The sequence below is a fragment of the Ranitomeya imitator genome, chromosome 1, assembly GCF_032444005.1.
Source record: "Ranitomeya imitator isolate aRanImi1 chromosome 1, aRanImi1.pri, whole genome shotgun sequence".
Classification (NCBI taxonomy): domain Eukaryota; kingdom Metazoa; phylum Chordata; class Amphibia; order Anura; family Dendrobatidae; genus Ranitomeya; species Ranitomeya imitator.
In genome coordinates, this window is record NC_091282.1 from 905285128 (window position 1) to 905306561 (window position 21434).

Here is a 21434-nt window from a genome sequence, read left to right on the forward strand (position 1 = left end):
TTTTCGTGCTGACGGTCCGCCAAAACACGACGCATCCAGTGCACGACAGATGCGACAGATAACCATCCATCACAATCCGTTGCTAATACAAGTCCATGGGAAAATGCAGGATCCTGCAAATTTTTTTTGCAGGATCCTGCATTCTCAAAAAACGACAGATTGTGTCGGAAGCTGAAAAACGCAAGTGTGAAAGTAGCCTAAGGCTACTTTCACACTTCTGTCGGTACGGGCCCGTCGCAATGCGTCGGGCCGATGTACCGACGGACGTTGTGAAAATATTGCACGACGTGGGCAGTGGATGCAGTTTTTCAACGCATCCGCTGCCCATTCTGCAGCCTGGGGAGGAGGGGGCGGAGTTTCGACCGTGCATGCACAGTAGAAAATGGCAGACGCGACGCACAAAAAAAGTTACATGTAACTTTTTTTTGTGCCGACGGTCCGCCAAAACACGTCGCATCCTTCGCACGACGGATGCGACGTGTGGCCATACGTCGCAATGCGTCGCTAATGCAAGTCTATGGAGAAAAAACGCATCCTGGGGGCAACTTTGCAGGATGCGTTTTTTCTCCAAAACGACGCATTGTGACGGCCGTCAGAAGACGGAAGTGTGAAAGTAGCTAAGTCATACCCATCTGTAGGCGGCTCTCATTTTGGGGGTTGTCAGGCATCACCTTGTGAAGGGCTCTCACAGGTTGCAATCTCTACATATAAATTTGCTGGTCTTGTGTCTGAAAAATCTGTACAGCTCAAACGTAGGATTGTTGGCAGCTATGCATGGATGGTCCCAGACTAAATGTAATGAATCATTGACATTCCTTTCATTGCAATTATCCACGTTTAATAAGTGAGACTAGCTGTGGAACATAAGAAAAGCATTGAGCCCATGCAGCACGGACACTGACAAAACTCGTCCCACTGATAACTCGTGCCATAACATCCCTGTAAGCCTATATCCGATCACACCACTAGATGGCGCTGTGTCCTGCGCACTAGTGAAGAATTATGTCCCGTTCGACTTGCCGTCCTGACGTAACGATTCAACATGGCGGCCTCCTAGTGTGCGCACACGTGTACTGGTTATTGACGACTACTGCTCAGCAGGCTGTGGAGAATCGGAGAACCTAGGAAGCGCTGCTCCTGAAAAGTCGTCATCATGTCCGGGAGAAATAATAACAAGCTGCCGAACAACCTTCCGCAGCTGCAGAACTTGATAAAGAGGGAGCCGTCCTCATACACCGAGGAGGTAAGAGTTGGGTGCCAGCAGGGAAAGGAATGGCCGAGGAAGGTTGTACAATGGATTTCCACCATAGAATGTGTCAGTATCGCCGGCAGTGCTGCACATACATAGGGAGAGGGTGTGTGTGCTTCCTCAGTGCCCATGCCAAGGAGGTGAAGGTCCAGCAGTACACTCAGGGAGCCCTCTTGTTACTATAGGTTACTGCTCTGGGCTGTAGAAGGGCATGGGGATTGTGTGATCGCCTCCCCCGGAGCGCTGTCCGCCATATACCAGGGACAGGTGTCCCCAACGGAGAACAGGGCCCAGCGCAGCGGAGCTCCCTGCTGTCAGCGGAGATCTGTGTGTCTTCCAGGGCTTCATAATGTAGGTATACGTGCTGTAATGATGCGGATGGGGGTCACTATGTGCTCTGTTGAATATCCGTTCTGGCCGTATCCACCTATTCGAGGGGGGCCAACAAAACTTAGTAGATCACACAGATATGGCTAAAATTGATGTCCGACAGAATGCACCAGGACTCCATTTCCATCATTACAGTCAATCATTGCATACACCTGAATCCCATTTCCTAAGGCGAAAGTCCCGACGGAGCCACTGACGTGAGGGTGCTAAGTCTCCAACGCACATTTTAAGGTAGAATTGCATTCCTCTCTTGAGGAAACAAAAACTGCAAAGATACTGTGTAACTATTATTATTATTTATTGTTATAGCGCCATTTATTCCATGACGCTTTACATGTGAGGAGGGGTATACATAATAAAAACAAGTACAGTAATCTTAAACAATACAAGTTATAACTGGTACAGGAGGAGAGAGGACCCTGCCCGCGAAGGCTCACAATCTACAAGGGATGGGTGAGGATACAGTAGGTGAGGGTAGAGCTGGTCATGCAGCGGTTTGGTTGATCGGTGGTTACTGCAGGTTGTAGGCTTGTCAGAAGAGGTGGGTCTTCAGGCTCTTTTTGAAGGTTTCGATGGTAGGTGAGAGTCTGATATGTTGTGGTAGAGAGTTCCAGAGTAGGGGTGATGTGCAAGAGAAATCTTGTATGTGATTGTGGGAAGAGGAGATAAGAGGGGAGTAGAGAAGGAGATCTTGTGAGGATCGGAGGTTGCGTGTAGGTAAGTACCGGGAGACGAGGTCACAGATGTATGGAGGAGACAGGTTGTGGATGGCTTTGTATGTCATGGTTAGGGTTTTGTAGTGGAGTCTCTGGGTAATGGAGAGCCAGTGAAGGGATTGACAGAGGGGAGAGGCCGGGGAACAGCAGAGGGACAGGTGGATTAGTCAGGCAGCTGAGTTTAGAATAGATTGGAGGGGTGCAAGAGTGTTAGAAGGGAGGCCACAGAGCAGGAGGTTGCAGTAGTCAAGGCGAGAGATGATGAGGGCATGGACTAGGGTTTTTGCAGATTCTTGGTTTTGGAATGTACGGATCCGTGAAATATTTTTGAGTTGAAGGCGGCAGGAAGTGGAAAGGGCTTGGATATGTGGTTTGAAGGAGAGATCAGTGTCAAGAATTACCCCGAGGCAGCGAGCTTGTGGGACTGGGGAGAGTGGGCAGCCATTTACTGTAATGGATAGGTTCGTTGGGGGGGGGGGGGAGGGGTCGCGTGAGATGGGGGAAAGATGGTGAATTCTGTTTTGTCCATGTTAAGTTTCAGAAATCTAGCGGAGAAGAAGGATGAAATAGCAGACAGACATTGAGGGATTCTGGTTAGTAGGGAGGTGATATCTGGTCCAGAGATGTAGATCTGTGTGTCATCAGCATAGAGGTGATACTGAAAGCCATGAGATTCTATGAGCTGTCCCAGGCCAAAGGTGTAAATGGAGAAGAGCAGGGGTCCTAGAACTGAACCTTGTGGGACTCCGACAGATAGGGAGCGAGGTGAGGAGGTGGTGTGTGAGTGGGAGACGCTGAATGTCTTTAAGGGGTATTTTAAGAGGTATTCCCATCTCTGAAATCCTATCCCAATATGTAGTAGGTGTAATGATGATGATAATAGCAAATACCTCCAATTACAAATGTAGTATAGTTCTTCAGATTCTGTCTCTTTGTTCATGTGTAGGTATTGCTGTAGTTTAGGTATCAATGGTTACGACCACAAGCAACTAGCTAACTGTCGTGATATAAGTGGTTGCAACCATGGATACTTAAGCTACTGCAATGTCTGCACATGAGGAAAGGGACATAGCGAATCAGAAGAACTATACTACATTTCTAATTTGAGTTGTTTGCTGCTATTATACCTACTCCATATTGGGATAGGATCTTGGAGGTGGGAATTCTCTTCAGGGTTTTTCTCCTTCGCCTCATTGGGGGACACAGGACTGTGGGTGTATGCTATTGTCGCCAGGAGGCTGACACTAAGTAAACATAAAAAAAGGTTTCGCTCCTCCTCCGTCATATACATCCTGACACGGGCCAAAGGCAAACACAGTTTATGCTTAGTGTCTGAAGGAGGCACACGTCTGATTTTCAGACTCTCCAAATTCCTTTTCTTCACATGGAAATGAGACAGGGGCGACGGTTCCTATTGAAGGGGTCCGATCTCCCCAAACCAACAACAGGCGAGCACGTGGAGTGTCGCCTCCACGTATCCTCTTCCGCGACGTGGGACTTGCCGGACTCAAGGTACCTTCACACTCAGCGACGCTGCAGCGATACCGACAACGATGTCGATCGCTGCAGCGTAGCTGTTTGGTCGCTGGAGAGCTGTCACACAGACAGCTCTCCAGCGACCAACGATCCCGAAGTCCCCGGGTAACCAGGGTAAACATCGGGTTACTAAGCGCAGGGCCGCGCTTAGTAACCCGATGTTTACCCTGGTTACCAGCGTAAAAGTAAAAAAAACAAACACTACATACTTACCTACCGCTGTCTGTCCCCGGCGCTGTGCTCTGCACTCCTCCTGCACTGGCTGTGAGCACAGCGGCCGGAAAGCACAGCGGTGACGTCACCGCTCTGCTTTCCGGCTGACCGACGCTCACAGCCAGTGCAGGAGGAGTGCAGAGCACAGCGCCGGGGACAGACAGCGGTAGGTAAGTATGTAGTGTTTGTTTTTTTTACTTTTACGCTGGTAACCAGGGTAAACATCGGGTTACTAAGCGCGGCCCTGCGCTTAGTAACCCGATATTTACCCCGGTTACCAGCGAAGACATCCCTGGATCGGTGTCACACACGCCGATCCAGCGATGTCCACGGGAGATCCAGCGACGAAATAAAGTTCTGGACTTTCCTCAGCGACCAACGATCTCCCAGCAGGGGCCTGATCGTTGGTCGCTGTCACACATAACGATTTCCTTAACAATATCGTTGCTACGTCACAAAAAGCAACGATATCGTTATGTGTGAAGCCCTAACCACCCTAAGGTAACGAAACCCTAAGCTGTACAGGTGCATATGTACTGTCCGTGCGGCCTCCTGGCGGCAGTAGCATACACCCACAGTCCTGTGTCCCCCAATGAGCGTCTCGGAGAAAAGGATTTTACGGTAACACAAAAATCCCTATTTTTCGCAGCATAGATTTTTTTTCACACTTGTAAATAAGTCTGGCACAAATGTGTGTTTGAGTCGCAGACTCATTTTCCATTTGAAAAAAATGGAACTGATTTTATGTCTCAAAAATATCTGCAACAAATCTGCTGTGTGTGAATTTATACTTCTGGTCTTCAGGGTAGTCTTTATTTCTAGGTTATTTGGACACTCCTACATTTAAAGGGAGCAATTCTGAAAACATTATTTTGGTTATTGCCAACTAACTATTTGGCTACCAAATCTAATCTTTCAAGTCAGGAAATGGCTGATTTTATTCGTATTTTTTTTTTTTTTTGTAAATGTAGCATTTAACCCATGAAAGCATGTGGTGTTATATAGTGTTAAATACTAAAGTTTTCATGTTTTATGAAGTTTTTACAGCAGTACAAACACTATCAGTCCATCATTGAAGTCTTCAAGCTGCAGCCAGACCGACCTAACAAGGATTTGGCTACACTGGTCATGTTTATGGCACAGGTAAGAATCTTAGACTACTTTGGGACTGACTTGATGGGGGTTTATTTTTAGGATGTTTGGTTAGATAATCTGTGTGTTGTGGTCTGAGTATGAACTGCAATGCACGTTCTGGCCAGGGGTCTCCAGTCCTGAACTTGACAGCCTCATATGCAGCTATGAGGGTGTTTAATTTGGATCAGGAGACCCGCGGCCAGATGTTCATCACGGACTGCAAACCCAGATGTGTGAATGCAGCCTACTGATAAGGCTAGAATCATATAAAGAGTATGGTCGGTTCTAGCACTTGAACTCCCATGGTTCTACAGTACTAAAATTAGATCACCAAAGGTGACCTAATTTTAGTTCAGCAGAACCATTGAGTAAATAGGTGTGGGTGTTTTGGCTTGAAACAAATCTTAAAATATGACTTCATTACATCCATGTGAAAGTGGCCTTGATGTCTCTGTATTTTCCAGACTGCTCACTGCTATCCAGAACACCTCCAGGACTTCCCACAGCAGCTGAAATCTATCCTATCTTCACAACACACATTCATGGATCCAGATCTCCGAATGGTAATCTCCTTGCATTTGGCCACATTCACACATTGTGTTCTGCACTTTTTTTTCAGACAGCATAAGTGAGCTGAAGATTTGCCCCCCTTTATCCCAACCCTAAAATAAATAGTGACATGTCCAAGTTTGGACTGTGCTTCAGACTGACACCACACAGATACCATTCATATAGCCTCTCTGTGCGGTCCGTTTGAAACTTAGATGTGTGAATTCAGCCTAATAGTTATTTCTCCTTCGCCACATTGGGGGACACAGGACCATGGGTGTTATGCTGCTGTCACTAGGAGACTGACACTAAGCTGAGACAAAAAAAAGGTTAGCTCCTCCCCTGCAGTATACACCCTCATGCTGGCTTCCAGAGACCCAGTTCAAGCTTAGTGTCTGTAGGAGGCACACTGGATTTAATTCTCTCCCTTTTTTTATCGGACGGAAGAAGCGACGGAACCTTTCAAGGCTCCGATCTCCCCGAACCAACAACAGGCGAGCACGGGAGTTCACCTCTCCGTATCCTCTCCTGCGACGTGGGATGCCACTGCCTGAGCTGATTTTTGGGGGCGACGGGCCCTTTCTAGGGACCGATCTCCCCCACCTCTTTACAGACGAGCACATGGAGTGTCCTCCACGTATCATCTTCTGCAGCCAGGTCTTCTTTGCCGGACATTTTGCCCTGCCCACCAGGTTTTACCCTCGGCTGTTCAGAGGCCCCCCTGCATTGTGGCGTCCGTGTAGCCCCCACTGCATCACCACTGAGAAAGCGGATGATGGAAGGAGGCGGACGGTTCCTCCCCACCCCCCTCTCATGGGGATGGTGGATAGAGGCTTCCCACAACCCTGCACCGTCCTAATCACCCCGGGCACAGCTCACCTGCAGCAAGCGTCTCTGCGTTCCCCCTCTATTCGGGGTAAGTGCCATAACATGGGGGGTGGTCGGTCGTCCCAGCGGTTCTGGAGGGCTCCTTCACCTTTTTTCAGGGTCTCCCCTAGGTGCCGGCGCTCTGCGGCTGCGCGCCGGGCTGAAGCCGCAAATTTAGTCCCCGGCTTTGGCCTAGCACAGGCTGCATCCCGATAGGCTCTGCCCCCTTTTTGTGTCATCCTGCGGCTCCGCCCTCCGGTCCTGGCGCTTCTCGCTCTCTGCGAGATTACCCTCCTCAACTCCCGGCGGCCATCTTGGTTCCTTCTCTGCACGCCGCAGCTCCAGCTCTCCCAGCCGCAGCTCCATTCCTCCACGTGCAGCGCTCTGAACGCCGGCTGTCGCCCCTGCAGCACCGCCTCTCCCTCTCCCTCCCTCGGGTAAGGAGACCACGTCAGGTTCTCCCCTGCAGCGCCGCCCTCGCTTCCATAGTTTATAGACCCTGAGGTCTATCTTACATTAGGGTACATCATGTCCCAGTCAAGGACCCAAAAATCCTCAAAGGTGCATACTACCTTTTTTTTTCTGCGTGTACCACCTGCCAGGCTCCACTTCCTCGGCCTCAGATTTCCCCCCTCTGCTCAGCCTGCGATGCCTCAAGTGCCCAGGAGCCCTCCACCGCCGCCGACCCCAGTGTATCTAGTCCCCCTGAGTGGGTCGCATCACTGTCACAGTCTGTGGATTCTTTAGCCAAAGCTATTAAATCCCTTCAGGACCCTTCTGGGGAGCGGGGCAATCCTTTTCATGGGTTAAGAGATCCCTCCGTAACAGGGGAATCGTTGGCCAGCAGGGGCCGCTCTCTCCGGAAAGAGGCACGGTCATCCAGAAAACGGATCCGCACTACCTCTCCTGAGCACTCACCACGCCAGTCAGCCTCGGGCAGTTCCACCTCTCGCTCATCCTCCCTCATTGAGGCAGTCAATCACGCACTTAACGTGGACGATGACCCTAATTTTGCTCCGGACCATTCAGTCTCCTTTACTAGAACCAAGCGTTCCCATAAGACGTTCGCCTCTCACCCAGATTTCCTGGATATAGTCAGGCGACACAGGGAGCGTCCGGATAATTGTTTCATAGGCAAAAAGGCCCTGGAATTGAAGTATCCCTTTTCCGCAGATCTCGTTAAAGACTGGACTGAATCCCCACTAGTAGATCCTCCGGTTTCGCGCCTAGCTTCCAAAACTCTTATCCGTTCCGGATGGCGCTTCAATTAAGAAACCCACAGAACGCCAGCTAGACTCCCTAGCTCGCTCAGTGTACGAAGCCTCAGGTTCTTCCCTATCTCCCTCCTTCGCCGCGGCTTGGGTTGCCAAGGCAATGGTTTCCTGGGCAGATGCTCTAGCAAAATCCGTTCAGGAACAGGATCTCCCGTCTGAGGTGGCGGACCTTGCCAAACAGATTCCCATGGCTGGTGATTACGTGATGTACGCATCTCTCGATGCAGCGGACTGCAGCAACGGCGGCTTCAAACGCCATCACCATCAGAAGAGCTATCTGGCTCAGAGAGTGGCGCGCAGATTCCTCTTCTAAAAAGTTTCTGATTTCTCTCCCTTTTCAGAGCAGGCGTCTTTTTGGAGAAAAGCTAGACCAGCTTATTTCTGACGCTACAGGTGGAAAGAGCAAGTTCCTTCCCCAACATAGGCCCAAAGCTGCCTTTCAGCGCCAACAATATTTTCGCTTTCGGCCCTTTCGTAGCAGTCCATCCTGGTCCAATCCCGCCGCCTCATCCAGATCGGACCGATCCGCTCGCTCAGACAGAGACGTTCGTCCCTCTTTCAGGTCGAATTAGTCCTGGCGAGGAAAGCCTAGGCAACCCAGAACCAGAGGGTCCAGGCCTGCCAGATTCCCTTCGCAATGACTCGGGAACTATTCCAGTCGACGCCTCCAAAGTAGGCGGATGTCTGCTTCTTTTTCAGCAAGCCTGGCTCTCTGTCATCCACGACGAATGGGTCAGGGACCTGGTGTCATCTGGCTACAAAATAGAGTTCTCTGCCTCCCCTCCAGCACGGTTTTTTTTCCCTCTCGTCTCCCGAGTTCGGGGGCTCAGTCTCTTGACCTTCTTTGCGCCATTCATTCCCTCCGCCAAAGCGGGGTCATTGTTCCGGTTCCGGAACACAAGATGTTCAGAGGTTTTTACTCAAACCTCTTCGTCGTGCCAAAAAAGGACGGGAAGGTGCGCCCCATTTTGGACCTGAAGCTCCTGAACAAGTGCGTAAAAGTATGGCACTTCAGGATGGAATCGCTCCGGTCGGTCATCTCCTCGATGGAGAGAGGGGAATACCTGGCATCAATAGGCATCCTTGATATCTATCTGTATTCCCGCCACATCAAAGGTTCCTCCATTTTGCCCTCCTAGAGGACCATTTCCAATTCACGGCCTTGCCCTTCGGTCTTGCCACGGCGCCCAGGGTATTCACAAAAGTCATGGCCATTCTTCACTCTCGAGGAGTGGTCGTGTTGCCTTACTTAAGACGGACCTTTTATGAGGAGGTTGTCTATCAGGCCTGCGAGGCAAGCGTCCGCATTACCTTGGATTTCTCTTTCCCCGTTCCTGCCCGACGGATCTCCTTCCTGGGAATGATCCTGGACACCTCAAGGGGACTGGTCTTGCTTCCTCGGTCCAAGGCCCAAGAGCTTCAGCAAGGAGCCCGGACGCTCTGCCATCCTCGCCCGAGACCCATTCGGTTCGCCATGAAGATCCTGGGCAAAATGGTAGCCGCAATAGAAGCGGTCCCCTTCGCTCAACTCCATCTCCGCCCCCTACAACAGGCTCTGCTGGACAACTGGGACAGGAGTCCCTTATCCCTCGATCGTCCATGCCCCTTGTCCCCGCGGACCAGGCAATCCCTCATATGGTGGACCCTGGGTCCTTCTCTCCTCCAGGGGAAGTCTTTTCTCCCGATCCGCTGGTTAGTGGTAACTACCGACGCCAGTCTCCTCGGCTGGGGAGCGGTGTTTCTACACCACTCTGCCCAGGGGCGTTGGAAAATTCGGGAGTCGAGGCTCCCTATAAACATCCTGGAGATTCATGCGATCAGACTCGCCCTGAGATGCTTTCCCTCCCTGCTCGCGGGTCACCCAATTCGAGTCCAGTCGGACAATGTCACAGCGGTGGCATATATAAACCATCAAGGGGGTAACCGCAGCAGGGCGGCAATGCAGGAAGTCTCCCACATTCTTCGTTGGGCCGAAGCCAACCACTCCACCATTTCCGCGGTGCACATTCCGGGCGTCGAAAACTGGGCGGCAGACTTTCTCAGCCGTCAGGGCCTTGCCTCGGGGGAGTGGGAACTCCATCCAGAGGTTTTCCGGCAAATCTGCCTTCGCTGGGGGACCCCGGACGTGGATCTGATGGCGTCCAGATTGAACGCCAAGGTTCACAATTTCATTGCTCGCTCTCTGGATCCCCAGGCTATCGGAGTGGACGCGCTGATATCCCCGTGGCATCAGTTCCAACTCCCGTACGTGTTTCCTCAGCTTCCCTTACTGCCGAAGGTGATCCAGAAAATCAAGACGGAGGGGGTTCCAGTCATCCTGGTCGCCCCGGATTGGCCACGTCGCGCTTGGTACGCGGAGCTCATTCAGCTCGTAGCCGACGTCCCCTGGTGGTTACCACACCGCCCAGATCTGCTTCGCCAAGGGCCGATCTGCCACCAGAGCTCAGGGGCCCTACGTTTAAAGGCGTGGCAGTTGAAACCTGGATTCTAACTCGAGCTGGTTTCTCTCAGCAGGTCATTCCCACCATAAGCGCTCACAAGGCGTCTTCTGCTTCCATCTATCACCGCATCTGGAAAACCTTCTTCTCGTGGTACAGGCTCCGAGGTCACCCTCCGCTTGTTTTCTCAATCCCTTGCATTTTGGATTTCCTTCAGTCCGGCTTGGATTCCGGCTTGGCGCTGAGTTCCCTCAAGGGTCAGATCTCGGCGTTATCCGTGTTATTCCAACGTAGGATCGCTGCCAACCTTCAAGTCAAGACCTTCATTCAGGGGGTCTCCCATGTGGTACCCACCTACAGAATGCCGTTAGAGACCTGGGATCTCAACTTGGTTCTGGGGGTTCTTTAGGAACCTCTGTTTGAGCCTCTTCAGGACATTCCGCTAACTGTCCTCTCCTGGAAGGTTGCCTTCCTTGTAGCGGTGACGTCTATCAGACGGGTCTCAGAATTGGCCGCTTTATCCTGGCGGGCTCCTTTTCTTGCCTTCCACCAGGACAAGGTAGTCCTACGTCCATCTCCGGCTTTTCTCCCTAAGGTGGTCTCAACTTTTCACCTTAATGAGGACATCATTCTTCCCTCTTTCTGCCCGCAGCCAAAACACAGGGTTGAAAAAGCCCTTCATACCCTGGACGTGGTACAGGCCCTTAGGAGGTACATTTCCAGAACGGCTCATTTCAGAAAATCGGACTCCCTTTTCGTTCTCCCGGAGGGTCACAGAAAGGGTTTGGCTGCGTCTAAAGCCACGATAGCCAGATAGGATTCCTGGATAGCAGATCGAATCCATCGGGTCAGGGGCAGACCTATCCCGGCGGGGATTAGAGCACACTCCACTCGGTCGATGGGTGCTTCCTGGGCCATCCGGCACCAGGCAACGGCGGAGCAGGTCTGCAAGGCCGCAACGTGGTCCAGCCTGCATACTTTCACAAAGCACTACAATGTCCACATTCATTCCTCTGCGGACGCGGCCCTTGGCAGACGTATTCTGCAAGCGGCTGTCGCGCATTTATAGTCAGATGGTACACGGAGTTATTTGGTTGTATTGTTTCCCACCCAGGGACTGCTTTGGGACGTCCCATGGTCCTGTGTCCCCCAATGTGGCGAAGGAGAAATAGGGATTTTTGTGTGTACTCACCGTAAAATCCTTTTCTCCGAGCCACTCATTGGGGGACACAGCACCCACCCTGCTAGCCTGTTCGGCTCTTTTACCTTTTTCGGTTTTTGACTTTCTTTGACATGTTATACTCTAATGTTACATGATATTTTGTTATTATTCTCCTACTGCTTCTGCACTGAACTGGGTCTCTGGAAGCCAGCATGAGGGTGTATACTGCAGGGGAGGAACTAATCTTTTTTTGTCTCAGCTTAGTGTCAGCCTCCTAGTGACAGCAGCATAACACCCATGGTCCTGTGTCCCCCAATGAGTGGCTCGGAGAAAAGGATTTTACGGTGAGTACACACAAAAATCCCTATTTTTAGGTAGCTTTAGCATTAATAATATTAATAATAATAATTATTTCATAGTAGGTGGAGCTGCTACTATAGTGATACTTGTTTGAGGCAGCCACCCATAATGTCAAAAGCAGTCTTCGCAAATAAAATGGATAATGTGTATGTTTGCTGGTAATAACAATTGAAGTAGTTGTGCTTGTGACTCATTTGCTTCTTCTCTTTCAGACTTTATGCAAAGCTTTAATCATGTTAAGAAACAAGGACTTAATTAGCCCGGCTGTTCTTCTTGAACTCTTCTTTGAACTTTTAAGATGCCAAGATAAACTTCTAAGAAAGGTAATGAGATTTATAAATATTTTATAAATTCTTAAGTACAAATATTTTTTTGTCCAAAGTGTTCCTTTAAAAATATTAGAAAAATGCCCCTACACTCCACATGTACTATGTGGGGTGTAGTGTTTAATTATTAGGCAGTTTGGTGATTATTGAACAACTACAGTGCTGTTGGTCAACCCAAAAGGTTAAGAAACCTGAATATATAAAAAAGTAAAAGTGAGGTTTTGTCTTTCTTAGGAGAATATCTATGGGTGCAGAACTACTGAGCAACTTTGTGTGCTGTATTATGCAGCTAAATGGAAAAACGTAAATTTTCCCATCTCTGTTGTTTATTTTCACCTGTTAAAGTGAGAAACATTACCAAACAACTCAAACTGTACAAAAGCAAATTGCTGATATGTCACCAAAAAAATCTTTATCACTGATCAGTAGAGCCAACCTTCTTCTCAATAACAGCGATATAGACAACGAGCCGATCGCTGCAGCGTCGCTGTTTAGGTCGCTGTAGAGACGTCAAACACAGCAGCTCCAGAACGATGCAGGAGCGATCCAGAGACGTAACGGCGACTCACTTATCGTTCTCGCTGGTTGTTAGCTCCATGTTAAAACATTGCAGGCATCGTTGCTTTTGCTGTCAAACATGACGATACACGCCGACCTGACGACCAAATAAAGTTCTGGACTTCTAGCTCCAACCAGCGATGTCACAGGATCCTGATCGCTGCTACGTGTCAAACACAACGAGATCGCTATCCAGAACGCTGCAACGTCACGAATCGTTGTCATTCTCGTTGCAAAGTTGCTGAGTGTGACGGTACCTTTAGACTTTTCAGAGTCAGTTGGATCTTTTTTTTGCTCCTTTTGGCCTGAGGAAAGCAAGCTGCCTAATAATTGATCACTGTGTACATATAACATAAGAGCACCTGGGTTTTCCATGGTTCTGTCGAGCTTATAGCAATTTGTTCAGTACAACTATGGATTATGTTGTAGCAATAATACATAAAATAAATCCGAGCTTGGTCCACTATATATAGAGAATTTTGGAGACCACTGTTAATTACTGTAATAATTTTTATTTTTTACAGACCCTGTACACTCACATTGTGACAGACATCAAGAATATAAATGCAAAACATAAGAACAACAAAGTGAACACAGTAAGAACCCTCTTCATAGTATACGGTGTTTGGGGCAGAATCCCCTGAAATAATCGGTGATACTTGTGTGTTTAGACCCTACAGAACTTTATGTATACAATGCTCCGAGACAACAACACAATAGCAGCTAAGATGTCACTGGATGTCATGATAGAGCTGTACAGAAGAAATATCTGGTAAGTAAATCCAAGAAGTGTGGGACTTTGCTTGACGTCAGAGAATTGAATGTTGGCACAGTGAAATACTTTATGCCTAAAATCGTCTCCCGGTCCTTTACTCAAAACAGAACCGCATTTCCGTTTCAGCATGGGAATTTCACTAGGAAAGCTGGCCCCCCTTTTTCCAAAGTATGGACAGGGAACAGGGCAGGCATAGCTATTAAATTGGCAACTCTGCCTATGCCATGCCTGGCTCTTCATTGTATGGCAGTGTTCAGGATGTAGCCACTCGCCAGGCTATACTAACAGGTCACTCTGCATGGAGCGGGTAATATGCTCTTAATTAGTGATGAGCGAACGTTCTAGGATAAGGTGTTATCTGAGCATGCTCATGTGCTAACCGAGTGTTTTCGGTGTGCTCGAATAATATGTTCAAGTCCCCACAGCTGCAAGTCTAGCGGCTGTTGGACAGCCGCAACACATGAAGGGACTGCCTATCAAACAGGTAATCCCTGCATGTGTTGTGGCTTTTGAACATAGTAACATAACATAGTAACATAGTTAGTAAGGCCGAAAAAAGACATTTGTCCATCCAGTTCAGCCTATATTCCATCATAATAAATCCCCAGATCTACGTCCTTCTACAGAACCTAATTGTATGATACAATATTGTTCTGCTCCAGGAAGACATCTAGGCCTCTCTTGAACCCCTCGACTGAGTTCGCCATCACCACCTCCTCAGGCAAGCAATTCCAGATTCTCACTGCCCTAACAGTAAAGAATCCTCTTCTATGTTGGTGGAAAAACCTTCTCTCCTCCAGACGCAAAGAATGCCCCCTTGTGCCCGTCACCTTCCTTGGTATAAACAGATCCTCAGCGAGATATTTGTATTGTCCCCTTATATACTTATACATGGTTATTACATCGCCCCTCAGTCGTCTTTTTTCTAGACTAAATAATCCTAATTTCGCTAATCTATCTGGGTATTGTAGTTCTCCCATCCCCTTTATTAATTTTGTTGCCCTCCTTTGTACTCTCTCTAGTTCCATTATATCCTTCCTGAGCACCGGTGTCCAAAACTGGACACAGTACTCCATGTGCGGTCTAACTAGGGATTTGTACAGAGGCAGTATAATGCTCTCATCAACAGCCGTGAGATATGCAGCCTTGGGGACTCAAACATATTTTTCTAGCACACCGAATTCACTCAGTTATCACCCGGGCCTTCTCTCCGATAGCATCTTATCCCAGAACGTTCACTCATCACTACTCCTAATTAACTTTTGCCTCCCAATATTGTGTGGCAAATAATTTTATGTTAAGTGATTTATTTTTTATATATATATATATATATATATATATATATATATATATATATATATATATATATATATATATATATATATATATATATATTTAATAGCTTGTTTTTTTTCTTTCAGGAATGATGCTAAAACAGTCAATGTAATAACAACTGCCTGTTTTTCTAAAGTAACTAAGGTGAGTTTATAAGGTTTAATCCATTTTTTTTTTTTTTTTGCAGTTATTAAAATTACTGATTATTTGCTACTGGGTGGGGAATTTCAGGTGATACATTGCTTGAAATCCATACGATTTATTTATTTTCTCTTCCCAGATACTGGTTGCAGCTTTGCAATTTTTTCTAGGAAAGGACAATGAGAAGAAAGACAGTGACTCAGAGTCTGAGGTTAGTCCTGTCAGGGTAGATGTTTCAATTTTGCAGACTATATTAATTTTTAAAGGTATATTCCAAACAGCGCTCAGAAATGGGAGGGGGGAGGGAGAATTTATGTCCTGCAGGGTTTTGCAGTAAGTATACCTCAATACTCCTGCTGAGTTTAAAACCCCACTGAGAGGGTGTCCTTAATTTCACAAAAGTGGCAGTGTATATAGGACAAGATACCACCTCACATAAATTGATCTAAATGCATAAGCATGTAGTTCTGTACAACAACCTGCAAATATGCCCAAAATTTAGGTTGTTAGAAAAGCTGGGCACACTGATCTTAACAGAAAAGCTGGGTGCCTTGTGTCCGGGGCCGCAGTGTATTTAAACAATACATACACCAGACTGCCAGCACATGTGTGAAATGCTGTTAATTAAACATATAGTTATTATAATATATAATATTATAATAATATAATGCTTTTACCTTGGATTTTACTGGCGAGTGGCTGGAAAAGATGGGTGCACTAAACTTGCTGTCACTGTAAAAGCTGGGTGCACGATGTCCTCACATATATTGATGCAAGTGTATCAGCATGTAGTTCTATAAAACAAGCGGCAATTAATGCCCGGGGTTTAGGTTGTTAGGAAAGCTGGGTACACTGATCCTAACAAGAAAGCTGGGTGCGTTATGTCCGTGGCCGTAGTGTGTTTACCAGTACATAAAGCACATGTGTATAAATACTGCTACGTGCAAATAAACCTATAAGCTCATGCGGTTACCTTGGATTTTAGATGGGTGCACAAAACTTGCTGTCACTTTAGGAGCCGGCTGCAGGGTAGAGAGATGGCGCTGTTTGTCTGTAGTGAGCACGGAGGTGTCCGTCTGTGTTGGCGTAGAAACACACGGGGCGCCGGAGGAAGGAGTCCACTGTGTCGGCGCGCAGTGACAGCCACCAGGAGCCGCCAAGGACACGCAGCAATACTGTGGAAGCCTTGTGGCCTGAGGGGCTGGCTGGAGCTACATTGGAAAGAAACGGGAAACTGATAGAGAACCTAGGTCCTATACGCTCCCAGCACTGACCTGTGTGAGTGTATCTGTGACGGTACGTATCCATGGATCTATCTGTTTAAGGATTACAAGGGCTGTATAAAGCTAAGTTTGGGCTATAATATTAGACCCATACGCTGCCCCGGCCGGTGGAACAATATTGCCAACTGACCCGAATGGTAAAATTACATGTATTAGTGTTGGTGACATCACACCCCTACCTGAAATCGGGTGTAAGGAATATAAAGGGTCCTAATCCTACACGTTTTGGTAGCTTGCGGCTTCCTTCATCAGGGATTATCCCTGAAATTAAGGACACGCTCTCGCAGTAGGGTTTTAAACTCAGCAGGAGTATTTTTGTACACTTACCACAAAACCCTGCAGGAGGACATATCTTCTCACCCCCCCATCCCATCCCCCTTCATTTCTGAGCGCTGTTTGGAATATACCTTTGTCTTTTTTCTACTTTATCTGGCAGCAGGTTGTTACTGTCACCCATACTTAGCAGCTTGAAACCCAGGAGTATATGTGTGTATATATATATATATATATATATATATATATATATATATATATATATATATATATATATATATATATATATATATATATATATATATTATATTAATTTTAAAGTGAATTAAATTCCCACTTAATTTAAAGGATGAAGGACCAACTGCAAGAGACCTAATGGTGAGATATGCCACTGGGAAAAAGAATACAAAGAGCAAGAAGAAACTGGAGAAAGCCATGAAAGTCTTGAAGGTGCATATGCAATAGACTGTGTCATTTTAAGCAGTCTTGTTTATTGATATGGGACTGACAGCATGATTCATACATGATTATCTATAATAAGATGCTAGCTAATTCAGCACTGCCCATAGACGTTAAACATTTGGGTGGTCCACATATTAGTCAGCAGTGATGTTGCATAGTAAGTAGCTGCATGAGATTGCTGATTATCTGTCTATGAACATGTGCAGAGTATACAGTAAAGGAAGGGCTGACTGTGATTCCTGCTCTGGACCCAGTATTTGTGATCATAGTGACGGGAGGGAGCATGAGCTACTAGGTCCTAACAGACTTGGATCAGCTCTAATATGTCTTCCCCAGTTCTAGGGAAATTTGGAGTTTTTTTAAGATCTGTTAAATGGCACAAAGTTAGAAAGAAATTCATAATTAAAGAGAACCTGCTGGCAGGATTTAGCCTTATAAACTAAAGTCATGGCTATAATGGTGCTATAATGCTGATTTATCTGATACTGATGTGAAGGGATCTGATCAATGGTGGTTGAATACTCGCCTTGTGAAGTTTTCATAAAAAGGCATCTTGCGTGTTTCATGGTGGGACATAGGGGCAAGGTGGTCTTCTGATTTTCTGCACCCCTCACCCACAAGCCTTCTCTGCTTTTTGGACAGGTCACTGATTATTCAGTGACCTGCCTCCGTCTTAAAATGCAATGCTGCCACCATCACTGTGTTGGCGGAGCGTGTGCAGTATGAGTCTGCTTTCTATTAGCACACAAGACGTCATTTTATAAAAACTTCACAAGGTGAGATTCAACAGCCGATGATCGGATGGTTTCACATCAGGTATCTGTTAAATCAGCATTATAGTGCAATTATAGCCATAACTTTAGTAGGGGAGAAAAAGCTGCTACCACATTGGGGAGGGGAAAAAGCCACTTGTCTGATTTTGTAAAATATTTGTAACGGAAAGGAGGGGACACCATTTAAATTGTGTTTTTTATTGGTCCTTTTGTGGTTCTAAATACAGTTTCAGGGTAAGTTCACACAGGGTGTTTTTGCTGCTTTTTTTTTTTTTTATGCAAATTTTCAGCTGCTTTTTACAATACCAGCAAAGCCTATGATATCTCAAAAATCTCATGCACACACATTGTTTTTTTCTTTGCTCAGTATTTTGTGCTTTGCTGCGTTTTTTGGACATAGAGCATGTCACTTCTTTCAGCGTTCTTGCTGCGTTTTTTTACCCATTGACTTGAATAGGTGTTGAAATAAATGCAGCAAAAATGAAGGTATCATTATTTGCTGCGTTTTTGCAGCTGAAAATCCAAGGACATTAGCATGAACAAAGAGAAAAAAAAATGCAACAAAAAAACGCATCAAAAACGCACCTAAACCTGCGTTTTTGATGCATCTTCTTTCCTGCCAAGATGATCATGTTTTGCTGCAGAAAAAAAAAGCCGCAAAAACGCCCTGTGTGAACTTACCCAAAAAAGGAGAGGACTAATTATTTTTTTTCCTTCATATTTTTCCCAATATTGACATAAAAATGTAAAAGAATACAAATGCGACATAAGCCTAATTCCTCAATTATTGTGACGAAAGAAGGAAAAAATGTTGCGCTCTTACAGATGCATGTATAAAAAATATGCAGTTGTACCTTTTCTCAAAGAAGAGGAAATGTCTTTGTCTTGAACTTGAAGCCGATAATGGCTTGTAAAGTTTTGGTTGTAATTTATGGTAATACAGCAGAGTTGAGTTCGATTACAAACACCTCTGCAGCTCCCCTACATTCACTGCCAGGAGATGGGAACTGCCACGGGTGTTTGTAATCATACCCAGCTCTGCTCTATAATACACATTAAGCGTAGAGATCAGGGCTGGCTATGATTACATCTCTCTGGAGAAAGCATGTTCTTCTGACATTTTCACCTTCGTCTCATTGGAGGACACAGGACTGTGGGTGTATGCTACTGCCGCCAGGAGGCTGACACTAAGTAAACAAAAAAAAAAGTTAGCTACTCGTCCGCCGTATACACCCTGACACTGGCTGCAGGCGAACCCAGTTCATGCTTTTTGTCTTTAGGAGGCACATGTCTGGTTTTTCCCAGACCTCTTTCTTTTCTACCTTGGAACCAGTTTCACCTCCCATACCTGTTTTCCCCGCTGCCACTGCTCCCAAGTGTCATCAGGAAGATCAAGATAGAGCGGGTCCCAGCAATTCTGGTCGCTGCAGATTGGCCTCGTCGGTCATGGTACGCGGACCTAGGACAGCTGCTCGCCAGAGCGCGCAGACCTTCTCTCCCAGGGCCCGATCTACCACCAGAGCTTGGGGGCCCTGAGTTTAACGGCCTGGCCGTTGAATCTTGGATTCTAACACAGGCCAGGTTCTCACAGAAGGTGGCTGCTACTATGATTAGCGCCCGGAAGCCCGCCTCAGCACGTATCTACCATCACACCTGGAAGGTCTTCTTTGCATGGTGCAGAGAGCGCTTTTATTCTCCGCTTCGTTTCTCTATCCCCAACATTTTAGTTCTCCTCCAAGCTGGCCTGGATTCGGGTCTAGCACCAAGTACCCTCAAGAGACAGATAACAGCCTTGTCTGTCCTTGTGCATTGCAGGATCGCTACTAATTGGGACCTTAAACTGATCCTAGGGGTCCTGCAGGAATCTCCATTCGAGCCTCTTCAGGACATTTCATTGACATACCTTTCCTGGAAGGTAGTATTTCTGGTGGCCAAAACATCCATCAGGCGGGTCTTGGAGCTGGCGGCTCTATCCTGCCGAGCTCCATTTTTTCTTTTTTATCAGGATAAGGTGGTGCTTAGGCCAGCACCCCCTTTTTTGCCAAAGGTTGTTTCCTCATTCCACATGGAACGAGGACATTGTCTTGCCTTCGTTTTGTCCGGCGCCAACGCACCGTGTAGAAAGGGCTCTTCAAAAAGCCATCCCTCAACCCATTCTCTGTGTCTAGCTATCGCCCGATATCTCTTCTCCCTTATGCCTCAAAATTACTGGAACAACATGTCCATCTTGAACTGTCCTACCACCTCTCATCCTGCTCCCTCTTTGACCGGTTACAATCTGGCTTCGGACCCCATCACACAACTGAAACTGCCCTAACTTAAGTCACCAACAACCTACTAACTGCCAAGAGCAAGCCACACTACTGTCCTCCTTCTCCTGGACCTGTCTTCTGCCTTTGACACTGTGGACCTCTCCCTTCTGCTACAGATCCTCTCATCTCTTGGCATCACAGACTTGGCCCTATCCTGGATCTCGTCATATCTGACAAACCGAACATTCAGTATCTCCCTCCCCCACACCACCTCCTCACTCTGCCCCTTGTCTGACGGTGTTCCTCAAGGCTCTGTTCTAGGAACCCTACTCTTCTCCATGTACACCTTCAGCCTGGGACAGCTCATAGAATCCCACGGTGTGCAGTATCATCTCTATGCTGATGACACGCAGATCTACCTATCCGGACCTGACCTTACCTCACCTCCTTACTTACCAAGATCCCATACTGTCTGCTATCTCGGCCTTCTTTTCTGCTCGCTTTCTAAAACTGAACATGGACAAAACAGAATTCATCATCTTTCACCCATCTCACTCTACCACTCCACCAGACCTATCCATCAATGTCAGTTGCTGCTCACTTTCCCCAGTCCCACGCGCTCGGTGCCTGGGGTGATCCTCGACTCTGCCCTCTCTTTTAAGTCACATATCTAAGCCCTTGCCTCCTCCTGCCGTCTCAAATAATGCATGCCCTTATCTCCCGCCTTGACTACTTCAACCTCCTACTCTCTGGCCTCCCCTCTAGCACTCTGGCACCACTCGAATCCATCCTACACTCTGCTGCTCGATTAATCTACCTGTCTCCCCGCTATTCCCCAGCCTCTCCCCTATGCCAAGCCCTTCACTGGCTTCCTATCGCCCAGAGACCAGTTAAAAACCCTTACAATGACATACAAAGCCATCCACAGCCTGTCTCCTCCATACATCTGTGACATGGTCTCCCGGTACTTACCTACACGCAACCTCCGATCTTCTCAAGATCTCCTTCTCTACTCCCCTCTCATCTCTTCTTCCCACAACCGCATCCAAGACTTCTCCCGTGCTTCCCCCATACTCTGTAACTCGCTACCCCAACACATCAGACTCTCGCCTGTCGCCTATCATAGAAACAGTCAAAAAGAACCTGAAGACTCACTTCTTCTGACAAGCCTACAGCCTGCAGTGATCCTCAGCCTACTGAACCGCCGCACGACCAGCTCTACCCTCTCCTAATGTATCCTCTCTCATCCCCTGCAGACTGAGCCCTCGCGGGCAGGGTCCTCCCTCCTTATGTACCTGTGTGCCTTGCTTTTTGCTCATGTTTAATTGTATTTGTCTATATTTGCCCCCTTTTCACATGTAAAGTGTA

General features: G+C 47.3%; 1 protein-coding gene across 1 annotated transcript in view; it reads left to right on the plus strand.

Annotated features, from left to right (window-relative positions):
• Window positions 1–1036: 1036 nt before the first annotated feature.
• Window positions 1037–21434, plus strand: part of SDAD1 (SDA1 domain containing 1) — a 108409-nt gene continuing 88011 nt past the window's right edge. The window contains exons 1-9 of the mRNA XM_069743401.1: window positions 1037–1243; window positions 5143–5247; window positions 5703–5801; window positions 12101–12211; window positions 13297–13368; window positions 13444–13544; window positions 14969–15026; window positions 15163–15234; window positions 16928–17029. Of these exons, the coding sequence (XP_069599502.1) occupies window positions 1154–1243; window positions 5143–5247; window positions 5703–5801; window positions 12101–12211; window positions 13297–13368; window positions 13444–13544; window positions 14969–15026; window positions 15163–15234; window positions 16928–17029 (810 nt within the window). The 5' untranslated portion in view covers window positions 1037–1153. The remainder of the gene's footprint in view (window positions 1244–5142; window positions 5248–5702; window positions 5802–12100; window positions 12212–13296; window positions 13369–13443; window positions 13545–14968; window positions 15027–15162; window positions 15235–16927; window positions 17030–21434) is intronic.